Source organism: Rhynchophorus ferrugineus, unplaced genomic scaffold (assembly GCF_030347505.1).
Source record: "Rhynchophorus ferrugineus isolate W39M unplaced genomic scaffold, kcgeb_rfMv2 rfM3, whole genome shotgun sequence".
In the NCBI taxonomy this organism is placed as follows: Eukaryota; Metazoa; Arthropoda; class Insecta; order Coleoptera; family Curculionidae; genus Rhynchophorus; species Rhynchophorus ferrugineus.
The window spans coordinates 33,747,840-33,770,407 of NW_027472582.1; the positions used below are offsets into that span (position 1 = coordinate 33,747,840).

At 30.8% G+C, this 22,568-nt stretch overlaps 3 protein-coding genes across 4 annotated transcripts in view; 2 read left to right on the plus strand and 1 right to left on the minus strand.

Annotated features, from left to right (window-relative positions):
* The window catches only part of LOC143193098 (uncharacterized), a 917,882-nt gene extending 912,538 nt beyond the window's left edge, over positions 1-5,344 (plus strand). For both annotated transcript variants that reach the window (XM_076399062.1, XM_076399063.1), the window contains 6 exons: positions 1,052-1,126; positions 1,207-1,305; positions 1,365-1,490; positions 1,544-1,696; positions 1,755-1,865; positions 2,083-5,344. In XM_076399062.1, the coding sequence (XP_076255177.1) occupies positions 1,052-1,126; positions 1,207-1,305; positions 1,365-1,490; positions 1,544-1,696; positions 1,755-1,865; positions 2,083-2,183 (665 nt within the window). In that variant the 3' untranslated portion in view covers positions 2,184-5,344. The remainder of the gene's footprint in view (positions 1-1,051; positions 1,127-1,206; positions 1,306-1,364; positions 1,491-1,543; positions 1,697-1,754; positions 1,866-2,082) is intronic.
* A 3,342-nt stretch (positions 5,345-8,686) lies between these two features.
* Positions 8,687-13,386, minus strand: LOC143193105 (tubulin gamma-1 chain). The gene is made up of 10 exons (XM_076399066.1): positions 12,573-13,386; positions 12,257-12,494; positions 11,275-11,471; positions 11,139-11,219; positions 10,914-11,084; positions 10,607-10,841; positions 10,356-10,550; positions 10,051-10,294; positions 9,814-9,996; positions 8,687-9,729 (listed from the first exon to the last, which is right to left on the minus strand). The coding sequence occupies exons 3-10, from the start codon at positions 11,321-11,323 to the stop codon at positions 9,550-9,552; spliced, it is 1,338 nt and encodes a 445-aa protein (XP_076255181.1). The 5' UTR covers positions 11,324-11,471; positions 12,257-12,494; positions 12,573-13,386; the 3' UTR covers positions 8,687-9,549.
* dtr (defective transmitter release) lies at positions 11,708-21,282 on the plus strand. The gene is made up of 8 exons (XM_076399065.1): positions 11,708-11,808; positions 11,859-12,172; positions 12,235-12,476; positions 12,563-12,627; positions 16,036-16,121; positions 16,186-16,359; positions 18,642-18,845; positions 18,903-21,282. Exons 1-8 carry the CDS (start codon positions 11,717-11,719, stop codon positions 21,149-21,151), a joined length of 3,426 nt encoding a protein of 1,141 aa, XP_076255180.1. The 5' UTR covers positions 11,708-11,716; the 3' UTR covers positions 21,152-21,282.
* Positions 21,283-22,568: the final 1,286 nt, after the last annotated feature.

Genomic DNA, 22,568 nt, shown 5'->3' on the forward strand with positions numbered 1-22,568 from the left:
GTATTGTTCGAAATGTTTGAAATTCTGTTTGCCACAAAACATATACAAGGCTGTAAAAATTTGATAAAATCACATTGTTCAATCAAATTTGTGTTGCTACCCTTAACCTGGTGAAGTTGCATCGAGCTATTTGATGTATAAAAAACAGATATTTGGTATTGGCTTTTCGTAATCTAACCATTATGGAAATTGATTGACATTTGCTGAAGGTTTGAATTTAATTCATATTTTTCTTTGTATGTTGAGAATATATGGTAATTTAATGTTGAACAACAGTGAATGTCTAGTGAATTCAGTTAGAAGCCCATTTTTTTGTTTAGTTGGCATTCGAATCTTGTAAAAACGTACACTGAGTTAATGCACACTTGTACGACTAAACCACTCACATTATATTAACTATAATTTTCTATATACTATATTTCTATACACAATAGAATAACAAATTAGGCCTAACCTCAAATAATCCAGTTATCCATTTAATACCACTCGATAGTACGATTATTAATTACACTTTAGACATAATTAAAGGTACTTAAAATAATAAATATTTACATTAGAATGACCTTATTGCTGTGAATAAATTACCAATGTTCAAATTATACTGGCTACTTCCCCCTTGCAAGATCTGCCTTGGAACGAAAATACGTAACTTATTTGAGATTATACTTAGGGACCCTGACACCATCAATAAACGATAAATGTCATAAATTATAATACAAAACTATTAAAATAGTGTATAAATAAGACCTGTACCTATACAAACCGTCTAGTGCGACTAAAACAGTTACGTCATGCGCAAATTTGGAACGTTTTAGCACTCATAAAATTTCACTATTTCAAAAAAATTTTTTCAAATCTAATTTTTTTGCAGAAGTAACCTTTATTCCGGGTAAAGTAAATACGTAGAATTGTCATAAAGTAGTTTTACAAAAATTGTCACCTAGCCTATTAACATTACGAATGAGATATTTTATAAAATATTGATCAAAATACCAATATAATTAAATTAGAATTTGAAGTATTCTTAAAGTAATTACTATTACTTTTTTAGAAAATTATGTTGAGAATCCAGATGATGCATGTGCCGATTTTGATCCTTCCAGCACTTCATATACAACATTAGTCAGTAAGTCTAATTAATCGTTAAAATAACTTTACTTGTAGGCACATATTATATAGTAAATTATTTACTTTAATCTATTTCAGCTGCCACATTTCCATCAAAGAAATGTCCACATCTAGGTCGCTATTCAATTTCTCAAGCGAATTCATTCCAAGAAAAACGCAAAAGAAGAGAACAGCCAGGTATATAAAAGTATTTAGTACCGTTAATAAAAATTTAACTATTGTTGTTTATTTTTCAGTTGATTTAAAAATGAATAATCCCGAACCTGAATGCGTATCAAATGAATATGAATCACTATTAGTTGGCTGTAATGAAAATCATCAAATGGAATTTAAATCTACTTGCCCTAGTCAATCAATTCACTGTAAGTTAATTTTCACATTTATAGTTCAATAAAATATACATTAATTTTATTAGCATATGCGTGTCATGGAAGTTGGGAAGAGGATGGTATATCATATGTCATAACGTCCCCTGGAATATCTTCCTGGAAACAAACTGAATCAAGATATTGCCTTATATTCCAGCTTTCCAATCAGATACAGGCTGCTGTCATAGAAGGCGGTTTAGGTAAATAGATTGAAGGTAACAAGTATGTTCAAATTTAACGCTTATTTATTTGTTTAAGGAAAGGGAGCAGGTCCGCCAATTCTAAGAATGTCTAAAGTTACAGAAAGCTGTGATCGACGTGTTAAGCCAGGTATTGATGGAGGATGGGCTTTCAATTTCACCAGCAATGGTATGATAATTTAATAATACATCACATTAGATTTATATTAATACCCAATATTAACATGCATCAAACAATTTCATATTTTCTATTCACATTTTATATATAATTCATAGAGTCATTGATTTTTAATATATTTTTATCAACATAATATTATATATTTTATATTTAATATTAATTTAAATGATAATATAAACATTTAATCCAATTAATGTTCTTATTTCAGGTACATGTGACCAATCGACCGCTAATACTGCTAATATTATTTTGATTCCTGCAATCTTCTTGGTAGTTATGTCTCTACCATTGATGTTATGTCTGAGATGATGAAAGACGACAACATTACATACATTGAGCAACTATTAAATCTCGAGTGTACCATGGACTTGACCTACTTCTTTTATCGTTATTATTTATTTTTATATACGGAATATTATGGAATAAGTACTTTTTTAAAATATCGACCATAAGGGTCATAAAAATTGATAAAAAAACAATATAAAACGTAAATTTCATAATATTTCAAATATTTTACGTTATACATAATTAGTCAATTTTTTGAATGGTTAAAATCTTTTTATAATTGGAAAAAACAAGGATGTAATTATTTGATCCGCATTGATAATTGTGATTCAAGTTGTTGGGCTTTATGGATAATATAATTATTTATTTTTAAGTATATATGTATGTTAGGTTTAGGTGTACTATAAAAATGATAAAACCGAGAAATAATGGCGGGCAAAGCTTACATTCAAATAATGTGACTTTTGACTATCCATTTCTCTATAGGGCGTCTTAAAAAGCATAAGAATGTTCAACAAATAATTAAAAACTTAGTTGGGCGACATCCTTTAAAACGCCCTATAAAAGTGTACCAATTTTTAGCTTTGTATAAAATATTAGGTTCGACACTTAACCAATACTGTGGGACCTTTTTAAATGCACTTCAGGGCAATTTTAATAATGCAGGATTTTCTAAACATTAATTATCAAACTGTTACACTTTCCTGTATTACTCACAATAACTTAATACAACGAATATGACTTGACCACTACAAATAATATATGTCGTTATAAATTAATAATTATATATCTCGCCAATAATTATAAATAAAATGTCATAAGGGCACGTATTATGTAATCAAATTATGTTATACAGGGTATAATATAAACAAACTGACGAAAAATTATACTAAACAACGTTTTAAAAAATATGTATATTATTAGCGAAGTGCATTTAAAATACTTCCAAATAGCTTTTATATTAAATAATAACTTAAGTTTTGACAAGGTTTCAAAATGTGAGGATTGTTATTTATTTTGGTGGACAGTTTTTACATTATTTCAGACTTCCTGAAAAAGACTTAAACGCCATAGGTGAAATAATAGTAGTCACCAAAGGAATAACCATGTATTAAATGAGAATGACCTGACATATACCGTTTATACTCAGAGGACAAGATAATATTTATGGAGTCAAACAGGGTCTCACATAATTCACCAGAACAACAACCTTTTCAAAACTTATATCAAGTATAATTTACTAATTTCTATTTATGTTCTGGATGTGAGAGGCTAAAAATACTGTGATTTAGAAAACAAAGCAGCTAGAAAAAGATAGATATATCCAGAGGGTTGCTAACAAATTTGTACAGGTAGGAAAAGAATGCGAAGATGGTTATATGGTTTTGACATATGTTAAAACTCGCGTACTTGATTTGAAAACGACTATTTTAATATTATTTCTAATAGTATTGACCAGGTTTAACTACCTACAAAATATGTAAAATATATATACTAGAAGATTTTTCAACAGATTTAAGAATTTTTTAATCTTAATTTTGACGTCGTAAGTGAAGTATTTAAATAAAAATTATTCTAAATGTATCTACTGTGTGCCCCCCTTATAAGAAATAATTCTGCCTAAATGTAGCAAAAATATGGCAAGTGACAAGTTTTTAGATAGGATTTTGTACACCTCAGTATTTAAAATAGATAACATTAAATATAGGAACATATTTTTTGTTGATAAAATGCCAAAAACTATTTGAGGGTTGATATTCAACGGCTGTTGATCTATATATGTCATAGTTGTTTAGTTTTTTGTAATATTGTTTTTGTGTATTAACTCATTGATTCAATGTATGTATGTTGAATATATTGGTGCTCATATTTAATAGACAACTCAACAAATAGTTTAACACTATTTTAAAATATTACAAATTATTAAACAATTGTGTGACATCAATATAAATGCCGTTAGGAAATCAATATGAAACAATTGATGTTCAACTTTGGACAGTTCTCCCACCTTTTCCCTGTTTATCTTATATTTATTATCACTTAAATGGCATCGAGATAAACGTAGAAATAGCATTTGCACTGAAATTGTCGAAAAATAAACACATTTCAAAAAGCCATAAAATAAACAGGGAAAATAATAACAAGCTAAATATTATTAAGACACTAAGAAGAAAGAAAAGGGTATATTTTAGAAAAACAAACGACTGTATAGCTTTTTGTAAATAAAAAACGGTAGCCCGAATAGTTTATTTAAGAATGTTGAAATAATGAGATGATGAAAATAAGATGGACGATATTGATATATGATTTATTTTTTGAAAAAAAATAAATATTTCATTTTGTTTAAGCTGATTTGTAAAGACGTTCGGCGTTTAATGTTAAGGTGCTTTTTAGTATACCTAAAAATTACAGCATCAGTCCTTTGATTTAAACGTAATAAAATATTGCTTTATAACTCTAACAGTTCATGTTTCATTCAATTATAACCACCTCATACTTCTTAAAACGTTTTCCTCCAATAATAATTTTTTTCTGAGTGACCAATATTAATTAACCTTCAATTTTTCTTGATACACCATCTGCGTTATATTCAGTTAATATCAACTCAACATCTTAACCACCATAAAACTTTCCTTTTAAACGGGAAAATAGTTTTATTTTTTGTATATTACCTGTATATATGTGTTATATAAATGTTTCCATCTATATAAAAACTTAATATTTTATTTTGTTTTTGTAACATATAAATGTAAAAAGACTGTATGCCAATACTTTTCTTTTTTTGGTCCAATTTTTAACAGGTTTCATATTAAAGGAATTTATAATTCCTTTTTTGCAATTATAATTGTGTTCTTTGTTAATAACAATTGTAACATTTATTTGTTGAAATAAAATATCTGTTTATTTTTGTGTCTTTGGTTAAGGCTATATTTCTTTTATGAGATATTGTCTGGTTAAGAGGAATTAAGTCTTAAACCAAATATGGAAGAATTGCTGAAAGTAGTTTATTAGTTTTTCAATGGATACTTATTTTTCGCTTATTATTATAAATATAACTATGAGGTTATGTATTTTTTAATTATTGCATTTCTCAAGTAATAGTGTGTCCAACTTTTTGCTTATCATGTATAAGGTTATAATTCTTATATTTTGACTATGAAAAATAAAGAGCAAAAAATGCACAAGCCTTTTTGTTTTACCCTATGAAAGACGGTAGTATACAGAGTTGGTTTGAATACAGATTTGCTAGAATATTACATGTAAAATTTAAGTTAAAAGCAACAATATAAAATCTAGCAAAAAATTATTAGTCCCGCTGGGTAATATTAGATTAGCCTTTTGTTTTTGATTTATCTTTATTGCGTAACTATAACTACAACACATATGTTGCAAAAATCTCTGACAAATTATTGCTGTATTATAGATGTCAAATCAAATTTAACGAAAGTAAATTTCCTACAAGAGAGAGTATTTAGTATTTACTATCTAGATGAATGGTTACTACCTAATTCTCAACTAATATGCTGTTCTTGATGCCACAGAAACTTAATTTTATGTAATATAATTGTATAAGGGCACACCACCGCTGGCGATCTGCTGGTATCTTTTCTGGCCTCTAATGTTGTTAATATCCCGTCTAAACTTATCCCACTAAAGAATCTTTTTTGGGAATCTATCGTTACATATTCCTTACCAAAAGTCAACTTGGCCACAAAAATGTACAAGAAACACATTCAAACATAATAATTCTCCAATTTGGATCAATTCATCTATCTGTTTCTTGATTTTTTTCCTCAAGTATGAACGGTATTTTAACCATCAACCAACAAATATTGGTAAAATGAGGTTGCAAAATTTTAGCCTTTATAGTAATTCGTTTTTTGGGTATACGGCCCAACAGGTGATATAGTCTTGTGTTCCAGACTCTTTTTTGCCCAGTCAAGGTTTAAATCGTATCAGACCAAACAGCAGAGAACAGCAGAGAACCACAAGACACGGGCTAAAACATTCGTCCCTCTCAATATTATTCTTTCCCCCGGGTCCAACCAATTAAAGAACTTCTTTGTAAAACCCTTGGAAATATTTCTTAACATTTTTTTAATTATATTTATACTTTTTATTTCGTTAATTACCATGGTTTTTATGCAATTACCGAATTGACGATCAAAATATCTATAAGTTGGGTCCTTAATTATATTTGTATAATAATAATATTTGTGATTTAGAAATTGGACCAGATTTTTGAGATTTTATTAAACGAAAATTTTCATTTCTCAGTAATTCATCGTTATCATGCTGCCGATACGACTTGTACCTTACGTACTTGTAACGCAACCACAACTGTACGCCGTTGTTGACGCCGATTATTCTAAAATGAATCTCGCCACAGCCGATCGGCCGCGAGTATTCTGGTTTCGAACGTTAGTTATCAAACCATTGTAATCTGCGTGTCCAAATTTGCTTCTCAACTGTGCATTATTGCATCTTAAACACTTCAAATCTTATCACGGAGAGGAATACTTAGAATTAACCTTTAGCCTTGCCTTTCAAAGACCTCAGGCCTATAGATTCAGTCTGTAATAAAATCTAAGTATCAACAAGAGAGATTGATAAGATAAGATTTCGAGAGTCTGTTAGCGCATTGTAGTCTTACGGCTGACATTATCATGACCTTAAAACTTGGAAAATCACCCAATTAAATAAAAGCCTATAGACCTATCTTTCTGCTACCAGTAATATATAATAGTCATATTTTATAAAGAAAAAAGAACTAATGCCTACACATCAGTTTGGGGTATTAACAAACATTCGAAGATTGACCAAGTGGATACAATAAAACATATAATTGACAAGCTTCAAACCTATGAAGGTATAAAGGTATGTTCAGCTATATTTTAGATGTGGCACAAGCCTTCGGTACGGTATGGTATGACGACCTTGTTCGTAAGCTACAGAAAATGTTACCGAAACAATACACTGAGCTATAGAAATCTTACCTTTAGATTTACTATAGCTATAATATTTAGAACCAAACACGAGGAAGCCTACTCTACAATAAAAAAAGCTAAAGCAGGTTTACCACAAGGAAGTGTATTGGGGTTACCTTTACCTAGCCTGCACATGTGATATACCACAAATGGAAAATATCACGATGACTACATTAGTTGATGACACTGCGATTCTTGCTGTCGGAGACAATAGCGAAGAAGCCATACGAAATATATAATGGGCAAGTGACAATATAGATAATTGGGCCCAGACTTGGGAAATAAAAAGTAAATCTGTATATGTGCAGTTCACGTATAATCAGATCAATAACAATAAATAATAATATATTTCCATCTAGCAACAACGCTAAGTAATTTGGGAATGAATTTTGATGCAAAACTTCGCTGGTAGGAAAATGTAAAAAAGAAATAGAAAGAACTGGTATTAAAATATAGGAAAAATATACTGATTAATTAATTAAATAATAATTAAAACTAATATAAATCCAATTTTATTGGAACAACGTCCTGAAGAGTATTGTAGGTGCACCGAGATACTACAGGACTGATTATTTGCATAGAGAACTTGAGATACTGACTGCCACCTAGGAAATTAAGAAATCAAGGAGACATGAGGTTAGGCTCCATTCTCATGTCAATACTGAAGTAATACAACTCTTGGATAACACCAGAACAGGACACAGACTCAAAACAACAAAACCATTTGATCTTGTGTAGTGCAGCATAATGAGATGCATTTTGTTAAGATGCAGCATGTTAATACATAAACATTATTACACCAGAAACTAAGATAGGGCCGCGGTATCCTCTTAGATATGTAAAGACAAATTGTACATTAGTCGACGACGATTAGTAACAAAAATTAGTCTTTGCTGCAATATTTCTTCTCTTCTACAAATACCATCATAGAGAAGCAAAAACACCTGCATCTTGGCCGATTCGACATATTACTTCAGCAGTAGATGTTTTCTTCTGCTGTATTACTGAAATCCTGAACTTTCTCTAACTAGACGCCTTTAATGTTTATAAAGCCACACGTCATTTCTAAATACTTTGATATTTTCATCATTAATTCTCAAGCTATAGGCCTCTACAATGTGAACTTCATGATAAAATTCTATTACACTACATACTATTACATACTATTACATATAAAAACTATTCTTCATGATAAAATGCGAGAAACCTTTATCAAATATGAGTTAAATACAGAATGCTATTTTATAAATTCTATTGTAACACAGTCAGTTCAGCTAGTATAATGAGAAATAAAGGACAAAAAAGAAACATCTGAAGATATATATAGGTTCTTCTAAGAACCAAACCTGAATGTAAACCAAGAATACTACTTCAACACATATATGCATATACAAAACAGTTCAAATTTTTGATGTAGACTGGGTCAAAATTAAAAAATAACCTTAAATATATAAGCAATATTTTTGTTCGGCTGTATAAAAGAAAACATGAACAATCTTGATATAATAGTGGGTTAATAATTTGATATATACAACTTACTATATGAAACATATCTTTATTGTTAACATGATACTCATTATATTATGGTATAAATATTGGTGGAATATAAAAAAATATTTCTACTCAAAATATATAAAAATGGCACAAATATTGGAGAAAAATCCTTACAATACTTTTATATGAGAGAGCTAAAACTGTTATATTTTATCGAAGATATTATATAATCTTCCAAGAGTGATATTATTACATTAATAAACCTTAATGTGTGAAAAGTACACATTGGATGATAAACATAAAGATATATATTTAGTGAGAATTTATTTTCGTTCTCTCTAAAAAATTAATGATAACCAATAAAATAAATATCTACATAATTTATTAAATAGTACTCATATTTTGGATTACCAGATTTTGCATTTAGGAAAACTAAATAAGAGCTATACTAAAATATACCTATTATTCAATAAACCCATTAATAATTTTTGACGCCATTAATTTTTTTAATAAATAAAAATCTTTATAATAATCACCCAATATTATAGATATATAAAAACTTGAATATAATGATGCTATAAATCTGTAACACTACATATTATCTATGATTTGAGCTGATTTATTGTCCTTCCCCTATATATATGACACATGAAGGTTCACCATGAAAGGAAAGACATAACATGAAGTCATAATAAATTGTCTTTTTTGCAAAATTTGGCAAAAATAACCATTCGGGCGTATTTAAGATAATTCGATTATTTTTAACATTCTCAAGTAACATACCTAATAGATTTATATAGATACAGATCAAGAATCAATTGATATGGCCAACGTGGTTCATGAACAAAATAAAATTAGTAACATTTTTATAAAAAATAACATAAGGAAACAAATGTATACCTTAATATTCAATTACAATAATCCTCTTTTGTTGCGGCAATATATTCATCCACAAGGTCTTGCACTACTTCCCTACTTGAATCCAATTCATCTAAATTATCTTTGAACATTTCCTCCTTTTTAAATTGGTCCAAGAATGCTTCACGTTTTCTTAATTTGTCATACTGTATTAATGCACGGTCAAATAACTAAAAAATACATATTAACACAGTAATTATTGAATTAATCATGATTGTAACTGATAATAAATGAAAGTAAGCCTTTTTACTTACTGAACTAATGTTTGTATGATTGGCTAACATAAGCCCTGACACTCTATGAGCTGTTGAAACATAAGGAGACTTTCTCGATAAAGCAACTTGTATACTAGCTGGCCCCCATGGTATAAATTGTGCTAGTTTACGCTCCCTGATTCTTTGCAATGATTTATGAACTTGAGTGGGATCCACTTCACCCTGTTTTATGACAAAAATAAATAAAAATATGATTTAAATTATACCCTAATGTACCTGAATGATATTGAGAATAGAAATATAACAGTGTTGTGAACTTCTATCCTGTGCTGTTGAAACCATCATATTTTTTGGTTGTAATAAACGTCTCATAACATCCAAAACTGTTGTTTTCCTTACACTAACTTCATCTGTGTCAGTTGATAAAGGAGTATAACCAGTCATTAGAAAATGTAAACGAGGAGTGGGTATAAGGGGAGCTAATAAACCCATAAGATCATTATTCATGTAGGACGGATATCTTTAAACAAAATTCAATTAACATTATCATAAACCTCTAACTTATACTATTCCAGATATACCTCAATGTTGTTGTAGAAACTGACATAATAGTACTAACTAAACTGTTGATTTGTGTAAAAGTTGGATTTTGAATTTTCAACCTATCTGCAGCAATTCTGTTCAAAGCAGTATTATCCAGCACAACAACTGAATCTGCTGATTCTGTTAACCTCTTTAAGGTTAAAAGAGAATTGTAAGGTTGTACAACCACATCACTACAAACATAAAGTTTTAAAACCGAACAAAATTATGTTGACCTTATTGATCTAACCTTATTTCATCTAAATTTGGAAAAACACTGTAAGTCTGAACAAGTTTCTTCGGAAAGCGATCTGATAATTTTTCTAAAATATTTGATCCCATTCCAGAACCTGTTCCACCCGCAATTGAATGACATAATACAAATCCCTCTAAACTATCACTTCCATCTGCTTCTCTATCTATAATATCAAAAATTTCCTCATTTAGCTTTTCACCTTGAGAATAGCCTGAAGCCCAGTTGTTTCCTAAAAGAAAATGACTTCTTAAGATCAGTTTTTATTACACGCAACTTACTTTAAAACAATTGCTTATTTTACCTGCACCACCGCCATTTTTAGATAGAAAAACATTTTCTTGATTATACAATTTGGAATAAGGAGAATTCAATATTGTATTAATAACTCTTGGTTCTAAGTCAAGTAAAACAGCTCTGGGTATATAATGTTCGTCATCAGCCTGGTAGAAGAATACATCCTTTCTGTCAATACCTTGAAATAGAAATAATTAGGAATCATACAAAACAATTTTCTATATAAAGTTACCTTCAGTTGCAAAATCTTCTAATATGCCTTCAGGATTAATACCATGTTCAGTACAAAGCCGTTTCCAAAATTCAAAGCCAACTAAAAGTTTGATGATAATCTTAATATATATTAAATTACTACTAAATTGACTCACTCTGATTGCCACATTGCCCAAGTTGCAATGTTATCATTTCACACGGCATGTTTGTACTTTTTATATACTCTTTCAACAAAAATTTTTAATTAATCTCATTTAATAAAACTGTCTGAAATTCGTTTTGTTTTGACAGATTATAAATTTAAACTGCGCAAAGACGCTGCTATTGGCGGAGAAACGCGGCTGAAACCCGCCTGAAGCTAGGAAACATATAACCATTACAACGGAAATAAATATTGATAACATATATATTTATAAAATATTTTCAAATAATTTTAAATTGTTTTGAAATGAAACAATTATATTTATTCAGCCATATTTAATGTACTACAATTATATATTAGTTACAAAATATATACTAAAATAAAACATTCCTAAAAATGAGGGTAAAGAAGGCTGATTTATATATTGTTTTGTCAATAATTGTATATATATAAAAATGTCTCTTGCTGTAGAAAACTCTTTAATTAACGAAAACAACGAAAATACAAATCAGTATAATGCGTTAGATAATATTTATAAAGGCCCAAGGTAATTTTACAATTATTTCTAATAGCAAGTCTATATTTTTTTTTTCAAAGGATGACTAAAGAATTCATTAAGAAACACTGTAGAGAACAGAAATTATATCAAACTCCCCATTTAAACGATGTACTTTATTTACATTTCAAAGGATTTTCATATATAGAGAATTTAGAGGAATATACTGGACTGAAATGCCTTTGGCTGGAAAATAATGGAATTAAAAAGATAAGCGGCTTGGATAATCAAAAAGGCTTAAGAAGTTTATTCTTGCACTATAACTTAATTAAAAAGATCGAAAATTTAGAAAATTGCCCAATTCTTGATACTTTGAATATATCTCACAACCAAGTGAAAAAAATTGAAAACTTAGGTATCTGGTATCAGGCTTTTAAATTGAAATAATTCAAAACTATAAGTACATCATTATTTTAGAATGTATTAAACCTCTACACACCTTAAATATGGCAAATAATTATGTGGAAGTCGTTGAAGATTTTGAGCACCTGGAAAAACTGTTAGAACTCGCTGTTTTAGATCTATCAAATAATCATATTGACGATCCACTGATAGTTCAAACTTTAAGTAGAATGCCAGGTTTAAGGGTATTAAATCTTATGGGCAATCCTGTTATTCGGAAAATACCGGCGTATCGAAAGACTATTATATTGGCATGTGTAAGTTTCTAAAAATAACTAAATAATTGTTATTATTTAAATTAGTCATAATTTTATTTGTTGGATATTTTTATTAATATTTGAAGAAAGACTTACAATACTTAGACGACCGCCCAGTGTTTCCAAGGGAAAGGGCCTGTGTTGAAGCATGGTGAGTAAACGAATTAAATAATATTTTATTGTTAGTATTAATCAATATGATATATTGTTAATATCATGTTTTATCACCAATCACTATACGTTTATAGAATCATTGTGCAAAAAGCAGTGGCAAATTTAAATTTCTACACATTAAATATGGCGCTTGATGTGTTTTAATAATCTCGAATAATCAATACCGGGACTAATTTATAATATTCAATTATTCAACAGTAAATATTTTAATTGATAGTTTGATTATTTAGAAATGGTTCAAAACATTACACTTTTAGATCTCCATCAATATTTAATAAAATTCAACTTTCAACTGATATCTTATAAGAGTAGAATTTAGGAAAAATAAATTAGATAATGTTGGTTTAGTTAGAACAATTCTCAAACCAGGAAAAGACCGTCATGATGTCACCTAATACCGGCCTATAAGTTTACTACCGATAATCATCTGAAAAGTTTTTGAGAAATTATACATAAAGAGCCTTAATAATGTAATAGAAAAAAGATTATTCCAGGTAATCAATTTGGTTTTTGTAATAAATGCCGAAAGATATCGTTAGGTTACATTCCTGGACAGGTAAAGAAATTAATCCCTCATCCACATTTTCAATTACTAAAATCTTATCTAACCTATAGACATTTTACTATAAAACAAGACGATGAATTCACTGGCTTACATCCAATATATTCCGGAATACCGAAAGACAATGTATCGTAACCGAGTTAACGTAACACTTTGCGATGCCCACGAGTGAATATCAATTATTGTCAACTTGAACGAAGCACATACTTGCTAAACGAAAACAACCTTCCTTAAAATATATCAAATGTATTGTCTAATCGGACGCAAATCCAGCTTATCATTAGATAACAGGATATTGCTATACAAATCAATACTTAAGCCAATTTGGTTATATGGAATCTCTCTCTAGACTACTTCTAGCAAGTTTAATATATAGTATATCCAAAGAAGATTTGAACTTACGACATCTAAACGTCGCACTGTTGCCGTATCAACTGTGAATTTTAGTTTGGTTTTGTATTGACATACAACAAAATTCTATTCTAAATAAAATAAAATAATTAAACAAAAATACTGTTATGAAATATAATTTATTTTAACATTATACTAGATCTATATATATGCATTAGATAGATCAAAGGACTTAAAACTACAATTAAGTACACAATTATAATACTTTCTAGGTTAGGGTTGTGTTTGATTAGATTTACATTGAATTATTTCCCATAGTAAAGTCTATGTATGTAGACTTTACAATAACATTTAGAATATTACTAACTAATTAGATAATATTTTACTCAAGGATCACTTGAAGAAGTGAATATTTACTAGCTGTAGATTAATCCACTCTCGCATCTCATCTCTTTTATTAACAAAAATAATAATTTTTAAGAGCATCCTCTTAATGTCTACAAAACCATGGTTCTAATGATTTCTAATCAATCAAGCTAATTGTGCTAGAGGTAATGACTGATTGAAGAAATCACAGAAAAACAGGTCGAAAATAATAGTGAATCAAAGATAAATCTTTTATTTCTGTCAGTATAATGCGTATTATAATTTCATTATTTCATATTACATTACTTCTTGATGACTTTATTTTTTATCGTCATCATTGACACTGATTTTGCTGCCGCAGCACTATATTCTTCACAAAATCTCGTCACAGTTGACGATCGGCCCCAACTCTTCTGGTTTCGGACTATGTTACTCTCATGTTTCTAAGATCACTTTCTATGATCTTGATCCATGCTTTTTTGGAAGCTGCTCGACGCGCCTTCCAACCAAAGTCTGCAAAGGATTCGTTCACCTTACATTCAAAAGGCACAGATATAGCATGTATATGTTCAAGTCATTGTAATCTACGCTTCTGGATTTGTTCCTCAACTATACACTTATCTGTCACAATTTAGGCGAATTACCGAAGAATTACCTAATTTCTAATACGATCTCGGATAGAAGCATATTGATTTTATCTTACGCGTCGCATTTGAAAAGCCACAGATGTACAGATATCAGATTGTAACGGTATCCAAGTCTCGGAACCATACAGAAGGTATATGAGTAAAATAACCATTAAGAAAGAGACGGGTTCTTGTCTTGATTGTAACACGTCGTCTCTTACACACCCGCCATCATAAAAGCAATAGCTACAGATGAAGCTTCAGAAATAGATGCCAATTTATTCCATATTACTGATAGGTTACCCAAGTAGTTCAACTCCTGCACTCGCTCTAACTGGATCCCATTGATACTTATAATAGCAGGCGACCCGTCAGTTGTTAACAATTTGGTATTTTCTTCGTAAATTGGTAAAGCATATGGCTCTAAAATGCGAACTATACCATGAAGAATGCTCGGAGCCTTAATGTCTGTATCTGATCTGATCTATTGTCCCATCATCTCTGTCATTATCATGCCTGCTTTTAAAAACTTTTTACGTAAGTGCATCTACTATCTACGAAAAGCAATAGAGAACCGACATCACATTGACGAACACCGACTCGGATCTCAAATGAACGAGGATCAGTGTATAGTCAAAAGCAGACCGAAAATCAATAAAACTTCAACTCCCATATCTAATTTATTAAAATATAGTCTATAAACTGTCCTGTAAGAGAATACATTAACTAAATCGTGTCTGCTCTTCTCGGCTTGTTTCTTTGTGAGCTTCCTGAAGTCATACTTTTCCAGCATATGATAGGAGACGGGAGATTTATTCCTCGATAGAATCCTAGATATATAATTCTTTCTTTTTTCAATATAGCGACTTTCTTACATGGTAACGGTACTCTTCGATCGCCAAAAATTATTTTTTAATTTAAGTTCAACCTAATAGTTAGTTGGTTATTCCCTAAACTCAGCAAAACCAACACTTCATACCAGCAAATATATTTGCAACATCTGTTTCGCGTAGGAATTTCTGCTCTTCATTACATCCTTTTTGGTTTTACCGTTTCCTTGACAGTTTCTTGTACACATTAACTAATTTTGCATTGAAAATAGCTTACTTTAATAAATTTTCAAGCATTATTTCGAATGATCTTTAGTTTTCTTCTTTTTTACCGTAGAAATGAATTTAATAAAAATATATGGTTCGACCATCTGCTGACTAATTAATCGTTCCAGCTCTCCAATAAATAATTTTATTCTTGAAATTAACAATCCTTCATATTATAATTAAAGAAAAATGACGGTGACGTCATAAACTCGATTGATATACATACATTACATTATATTCAAGTTATGTTGGAGAAATTAATAACTTATTTCCATTTTATATCAAAAGTCTACTTGTTAACAAAATTGGTATTCATTAGAAATAGTTCGTGGTCGATCTAATAGATATTTTAATTGTTGAGACTCATGTCTATTACGTCATAGGGAAAGAGGTGGAATTGCCGAAGAACAAGCTGAAAGAAAGCGATGGATTGATAGAGAACGACAGCGAATAATGGATAGTGTCAATGGTATATTATTTTTCCATCGTTATTTTTTAAATGTCATACATTTACATTATTATTATTTTATTAGCACTCATTGAAATGAGAGATAGATATAGAGCTGAGAGGCAACGACAAGAAATGGCTCAGCATCCGGATAGTGGATTTGGTACGTCTGTAGGTGATTCTGAAAGCGAAACTGACAGTTTATCTCATCAAAATCTAGAAAATTACAATGAAAATGGTAACGTAGACTTCAATTCAGGTAATTTAAATATTTTAATTTCTTAATTTCTCTCAATTATTTGTATATATAAGGGTTACAACAGGTTTTTAAGAATTTATAAGAAACTACATAGCTACATCATTTCCTTATGAAAATTAATATATATAGGTCTCTTTGTCACATTGCTCACTTTGTGTTCTAACCATAACGACTTTTTTTTTATCAGCGTTGCTTTTTTATTCTAATTTAAAGAAAAGTACAGAATATTTATGAAAAGTAGTATTCGCGGCTAAAATTTTATTAATGCTTGTTCATCTGATGGTGTCAGCTTGAAGTGATCTACTGTTATATGTTAGATCTATATTACTCTAACCTAACAAGATCATCACTCGGAAAGGTCACCCACAATAATTAATGCAGTTGAGCCGAATATTGAAACTGAAATTTCCCCAATATATCCAGACATGACAAAGTTCACCTTTAGCACTACAGAGCACGGTTCTAAAAGTAACCTAATACCCATTATTTTTTTATCTAGATATAATTTTTTAAATTATATGTTAAAGCTCTTGTTAAAGTTATCTGGGTTGAATATTCTGCCTAACGCAGTTTTCGAACCACGGGCTTCGGCATTAAGCCTACCTATAACTAGTGACCAACTTCAAGACCATTCCAGAAGACATCTGGTCTTACCCAGCCTGGTTACTGGGGTGACTGAAGTGGTTATTCATTATTGGATTTTACGCTTTTGTCTAGAAATTACGTCATCGTCTTCATCTCTTCATCTTCATTCATCTCTTTAATTTATCTTTCTTAATTTGAATACTATATATATTTGTTTTTAAAATGTAGATAAATGCCATCCACATTTAACCCGAATCGACAACAACCCACACAACGTTCACCATGCAATAATGCATTCACAGAAATGTATTATTTGGTACAGATTTTTGATTATACTTTTCATCTTGTCCATTAGGATTTTGAGCTCCGTTAATTTAAAGTTTTTCTTGTACCGTTTTCTGAAATCACTTTTAAAGTCAATATAACCCAGGCCATCATTCAAATTCAGTCGGATATCTGTGACGAGTCATTGAAAATTATTTCACTCAAAACCGTGGCACCATGAGAAGGTATGACAGACATTAGAACGATATTATATTTCATATATAATGACCCTTTCAACAACTTGCTTTATTTATTTTTTTCAACCTCGACCAACATTTGTTGGATATATGATGATTGATTATTTAGATACACATTTAAAAAATAATTAAATGAATTGTATACTAATGTATTTATAATAGGCTGGGTAGTATTAATGTTTAGAATGTTTAAAAGAATACACTAGTAGTGTCAGCTACTTGATGTACCAATATACTGTAATAGTCGTTTATTAATATGTAATCAATAAATTAGACTATCATAGATGCTGTATTATTCTCACTTAACACATTCATTTCCATGGTCAAAACGATGCTTTCATTGTTAAGAAACTTTCACTGAGATTTAATATTTGCCTTAACAGCTGTCATTTGTATCATTCATACTATTTTTAGTCTTTCCCTAAGCCCTAGCTTTTTCTTAGTAGCACTTTACCATCAATTTTAAGTATTATGTGTTTGAATATATTTTGATCAACTATATATGATGATGAAAATTCGAAATATCAATGCAAATAACTGTTAAACAATCTAACTATTCATTTCGATGGTTTTGACATTTCTCTAAGTAAAGTAATAGTTTTATATTATATTTAGTATTATTGAGCTCATCACAGACGCTAATTTTAAAAAGTTTTTTGAAAGGATTTCTGATAAATGAAGGATAAAAGGAAGATCTGGAACAACAATAAACTCGGCAAGTTATTGTGCAATTCTAAGAAAACTTAATCGAGCTAGTTATCCAGAAACGCCATCAAGGACGAGTGATGCTGCCACTTTAACGCGGCTTCAAAACAACGCCCGTCTCCCGTCAATCACAGGAATTTTTTGAAGCTGACAATTGGGATATGACGGAGCAGCACCACCATAAACTTTTATGTGTTTGATATACACTGAATAACTTAATAATACTAAATGGAAGTCCTTACTTTATTTAGAGAAATAAATATTTAGATAGATATTTAGAAAATAAATATTTAGACCATTGAATTTAACTGTTTAGTTAGGTTGTTTAAGAGTTGTTTACGCAAGTTGTATACAAGTACCTAATAACTTAGCTGTGTTTTTAGAGTTGAATAGATAAAAATATATTAAAATTATTTTCTTGATAACGTAATGCGTAGATTATGTTGATACTAATTAAAATATTTACATTAGAAGCTGAAAATAATAACGAGTCATCTGGCGAAGAAGACGAACCGATTTATAATTATGGAGCAAGTTCAACTGACGATGAAAGGCGAAATACCGATTCCTCTGACGATGATAGCGATACCAGTTCCGACGATTTCATGAAAGATCAACAAATCAGCGATGACTACTCTCAATATCGAACAAGAATATTTGATTACTCACGAACAAGTACGTTTGGCTTTTTTAATTTAACATTTACTAAATTTAAGCAATGTTAATTTCAAGGAAAAACAGCACCGCGAAAATTATTAATTGAAGAACTGGAACCATCGACTAGCCAGCAGACGGGCGAACAAGATATTTCCTCAAACTCAACGCACAATAAAAACGAAGAGAACCGGAAGACGTTCGAAATGATGCTTGAAGATATAAGTAAAGTAAGTTATGTTCAACTAGATGCTGGAACAAGTCAGGACGTACAAGGAGCTATCAATGAAATGACGAATAAAAAAGAGCAAGAAAAGGATCAAAACGTAAATGATGAACCACAAGAATCACCATGCGAAACAGATATGGAGATATTAAAACACCCAGCCGGAAATAGAGAAACTCCAGATCAAGTTGAAATGGAGCTCTTCAACGACAAAATTAAGGAAGAGAATGAACTATCTGAAAATATGGGGGGTGATGTCCAGGAAGAATTAAATAATGAATCCCTACCTGAAGTAGAGACTGATAATGTATCTGACAATGAAAATCCGATCGAAAATAGAGAAGTTCAAAGTCAAGCAGAAACCAAGAACTTGACAAACGACAAAATTAAGACAGAAAACGAAATATTTAATAATACTAGTGATGATGTAAGAGATGGACTAAGCAATGAACCTCTATGTAAAATAGATGCTGCAAATATATGTGAATATAACGAAAATAGGATCAATATGGAACAATTAAAAATTTTGTTGGAAAATAATGAAATCACACGTTCTTCTGATAGCGCCAAACCGGTACAGTTAGATATTCCGTCCAGGACAGGTATTATTAGCGAAATGTCAATAAGTAATAATACCACCACCCAGGACTGTCCTCCTGACAACACGGACATACATTTTGAACAATGCTATTCGCACAACATGGACAACAATGATTTACAAGCGAAACTGAAAAGTATATTCACAATTTATGACTCCCAACAAGTTTATGAAAATCAAATTGATAGTGATGACAGCGAAAGCGACGATCCTGGCTCTTCGGGATCAAATAACAACATCCGTGAAGAGAACGATTTCATTCAAGAAATAGATAGGTCTGATCTTCCAGCTTACGACATACCAAAGGAAATCGGTGAAGGCGATTTTACAGTAGAGGCAAAGACCAAAGAAGAACTATTAGTTGACCTAGCAAGCGGAAAAAAGAGAATAAACGATGCGGAAGAAGACAAGAGCTACATGGAGCTCTTAACTTGGAACATAGAGGTTCCGAAAGAAAACAAAATTATATTAGAGCCAATACAAAGGAAGAAGGCGTCAAACGAAAACGCTTTTAAAGACGAGCTTTGCGAGATGATATTACAATCCAAAAAAATAGAACAACCGGAATACGAAGTTACTTTGCCGAAGGATATCGTTGAAGAAAACGACAAAATCTTGATTCCAAAAAATATCACCCATAGCATCTGTTATCAGAGTACCTACTCACAAAAAGGTATTGATTTAAAACAAATCGATATAAAACCTCCGTTGGTCCATAATATGTTAAGAATGTCCAAAAATCATCCAGTATATCAACAAGTAGATGGTGAAATGTTACCTTCAGAAGAGGTGGCCGAAGACACCGACGAAATAAGCAACGCGTTAACGGTGTCTAACAAAATATCCGAAGTTCGTGAAGAAATAAAAGAATTTAACAGACTGTTTGACGAATTTAACGAGAAATCCAGATTAGCCAAAGAGAAAATATTCAAAGATTACAACGATACTCTGGAGAAAGAAATCAAAATCATAAATAAATTTATGTCATTGCAGCAAGAAGCTACAAACAAAAAAATTATATGGCCGAAAAAACGAAGTACAGTGGCAAAAGTTGAAATTACAGACGAATACCTCAAAAAACACTTTGGTGATATGGGAATGTACTTACCTGAAGATCTCGAAGATAACCCTCATCTCATTAGGAAAAGTTCAATTAACCAATCCGTTAAAGCAGTTGTTGAGGATGATGTGAACGCTGAGCTACAAGTAAATGATACGGAAAAGAGACTTAAAGAACAACTGGAAACGATAAAAGAATTGGTCGAAAAAGAAGAACTGGAAGAACAACAGAAAGCAGCCAAAGCTGAAATGGACCTTGCGGAAAGGAATCGTCTCAGACGCCTGCAGGAAACTTTATCAGCGGACTTCACAACAAATGATACGGAAACAATTACTGAAAATATGGACATCACTCCAAATTCTACAGAAAATAAAGAAGGAGAAATTATTCGAAGACACGTTACGTGTTCTATAGAAATGCAACTAGCACGAAACAAGAAATAATCAGTTTGATTAATTATTTTAATCAATTTGATTTAAATATTTTATAGAATAATAATATATATTACAATTAGTATTAACATGATATATATTATAAAATTATTAGTAAAAACGTTAAATTAAAAACTTTAAGACACCTCACAAAATTAAATCAGTTATAATATGTAAATGTAATATTACAATACATACATTTAAAGCTGCTGTTTTATTTTTAATACTAGTTTGCTCTTTTACTTAATAATAAAAGTGGATTATGAAATCTAGGTATAAAATATGAACAAAATCCATCATTTCAAAACAATAATCTATCCAATTTAATACTTGGAATTTAAGGTACAGCGTGGAGCAAAAGTCCCACTCTTTTTAAGGCATTTTTCATGATATCCTGCAACATCTCATGCTGAATTTCTTCCATTTTGTGACGAATATTGTCTTTAAGATGTTGAATAATTTGGGGCTTATTCACATAAACTTTTGAATTTAAAAAACCCCATAAGTCTGGTGCTGTTAAATCCGGATATCTGGCTGGCTGTGCTAAATCGCCATTTCGCGAAATTAGTCTTCGTGGAAAAACGTCATTCACTAATTGAATTGTTGAACGAGCTGTGTGTGCTGTGGCCCCATATTGCTGAAACGATATGTCCTCTAGTCCTTGCTCTTCCATTTCAGGCACAAGAAAATTTCGAATCATGTCTTAGTACCGTTCAGCAGTAACAATCACCGCAACACCTTAGTCATTTAAAAAAAAAAAGGAATCAATGATGTTTCGTGAATTAATTAAGGATTCTGTATTCCCCAAAACCGGCTGTTCTGTTTATTGACGTGGTCACTGAGCAGAAAATGGGCTTCATCGCTCATTATCAATTTAGACGAGAAATCTTGAAATTCACCAGACAACCTTAGGATTCCATTACTGTATTCAACTCGTTGATCAGGATCTCTCGATAGCAATTCTTCGACAAATAAATTTTTTTACGGCAACGTTTTCAAATCAGTTTTCAAAATTCGCCTTAAACCACGTCTCCCAATTGATGTTTCTGGAGACTCTGCAAACTATCGTGCACCAGAGCCACATTTCCAGCGTTACGAGACGTCCGTTGTCTTCCAGAACGGGGCCTGTCTGCTGTCGTACCGTACGGTCGAAAATTCGTATGTAAACGATAAAATGTGGTTTTGTGAGGCACTGGACGATTAAGATATTTTTAACGCAATTTCCGCTGAGTAGCAATAATGGAACGATTTCGTCGACACGTAATTGCTGCTCAACAAATGATTAAAGCGAAACTTTCACAATCAAAATGGTAGCGGAACTTTTGCCCCATCTATTACATAGGCATAGTATTTTATTATTCATAATACATCAGTTTATAATAGTGCTATGCCAGGGTATCAGTGAATGTCTCTTTAAACAGATTCCCGC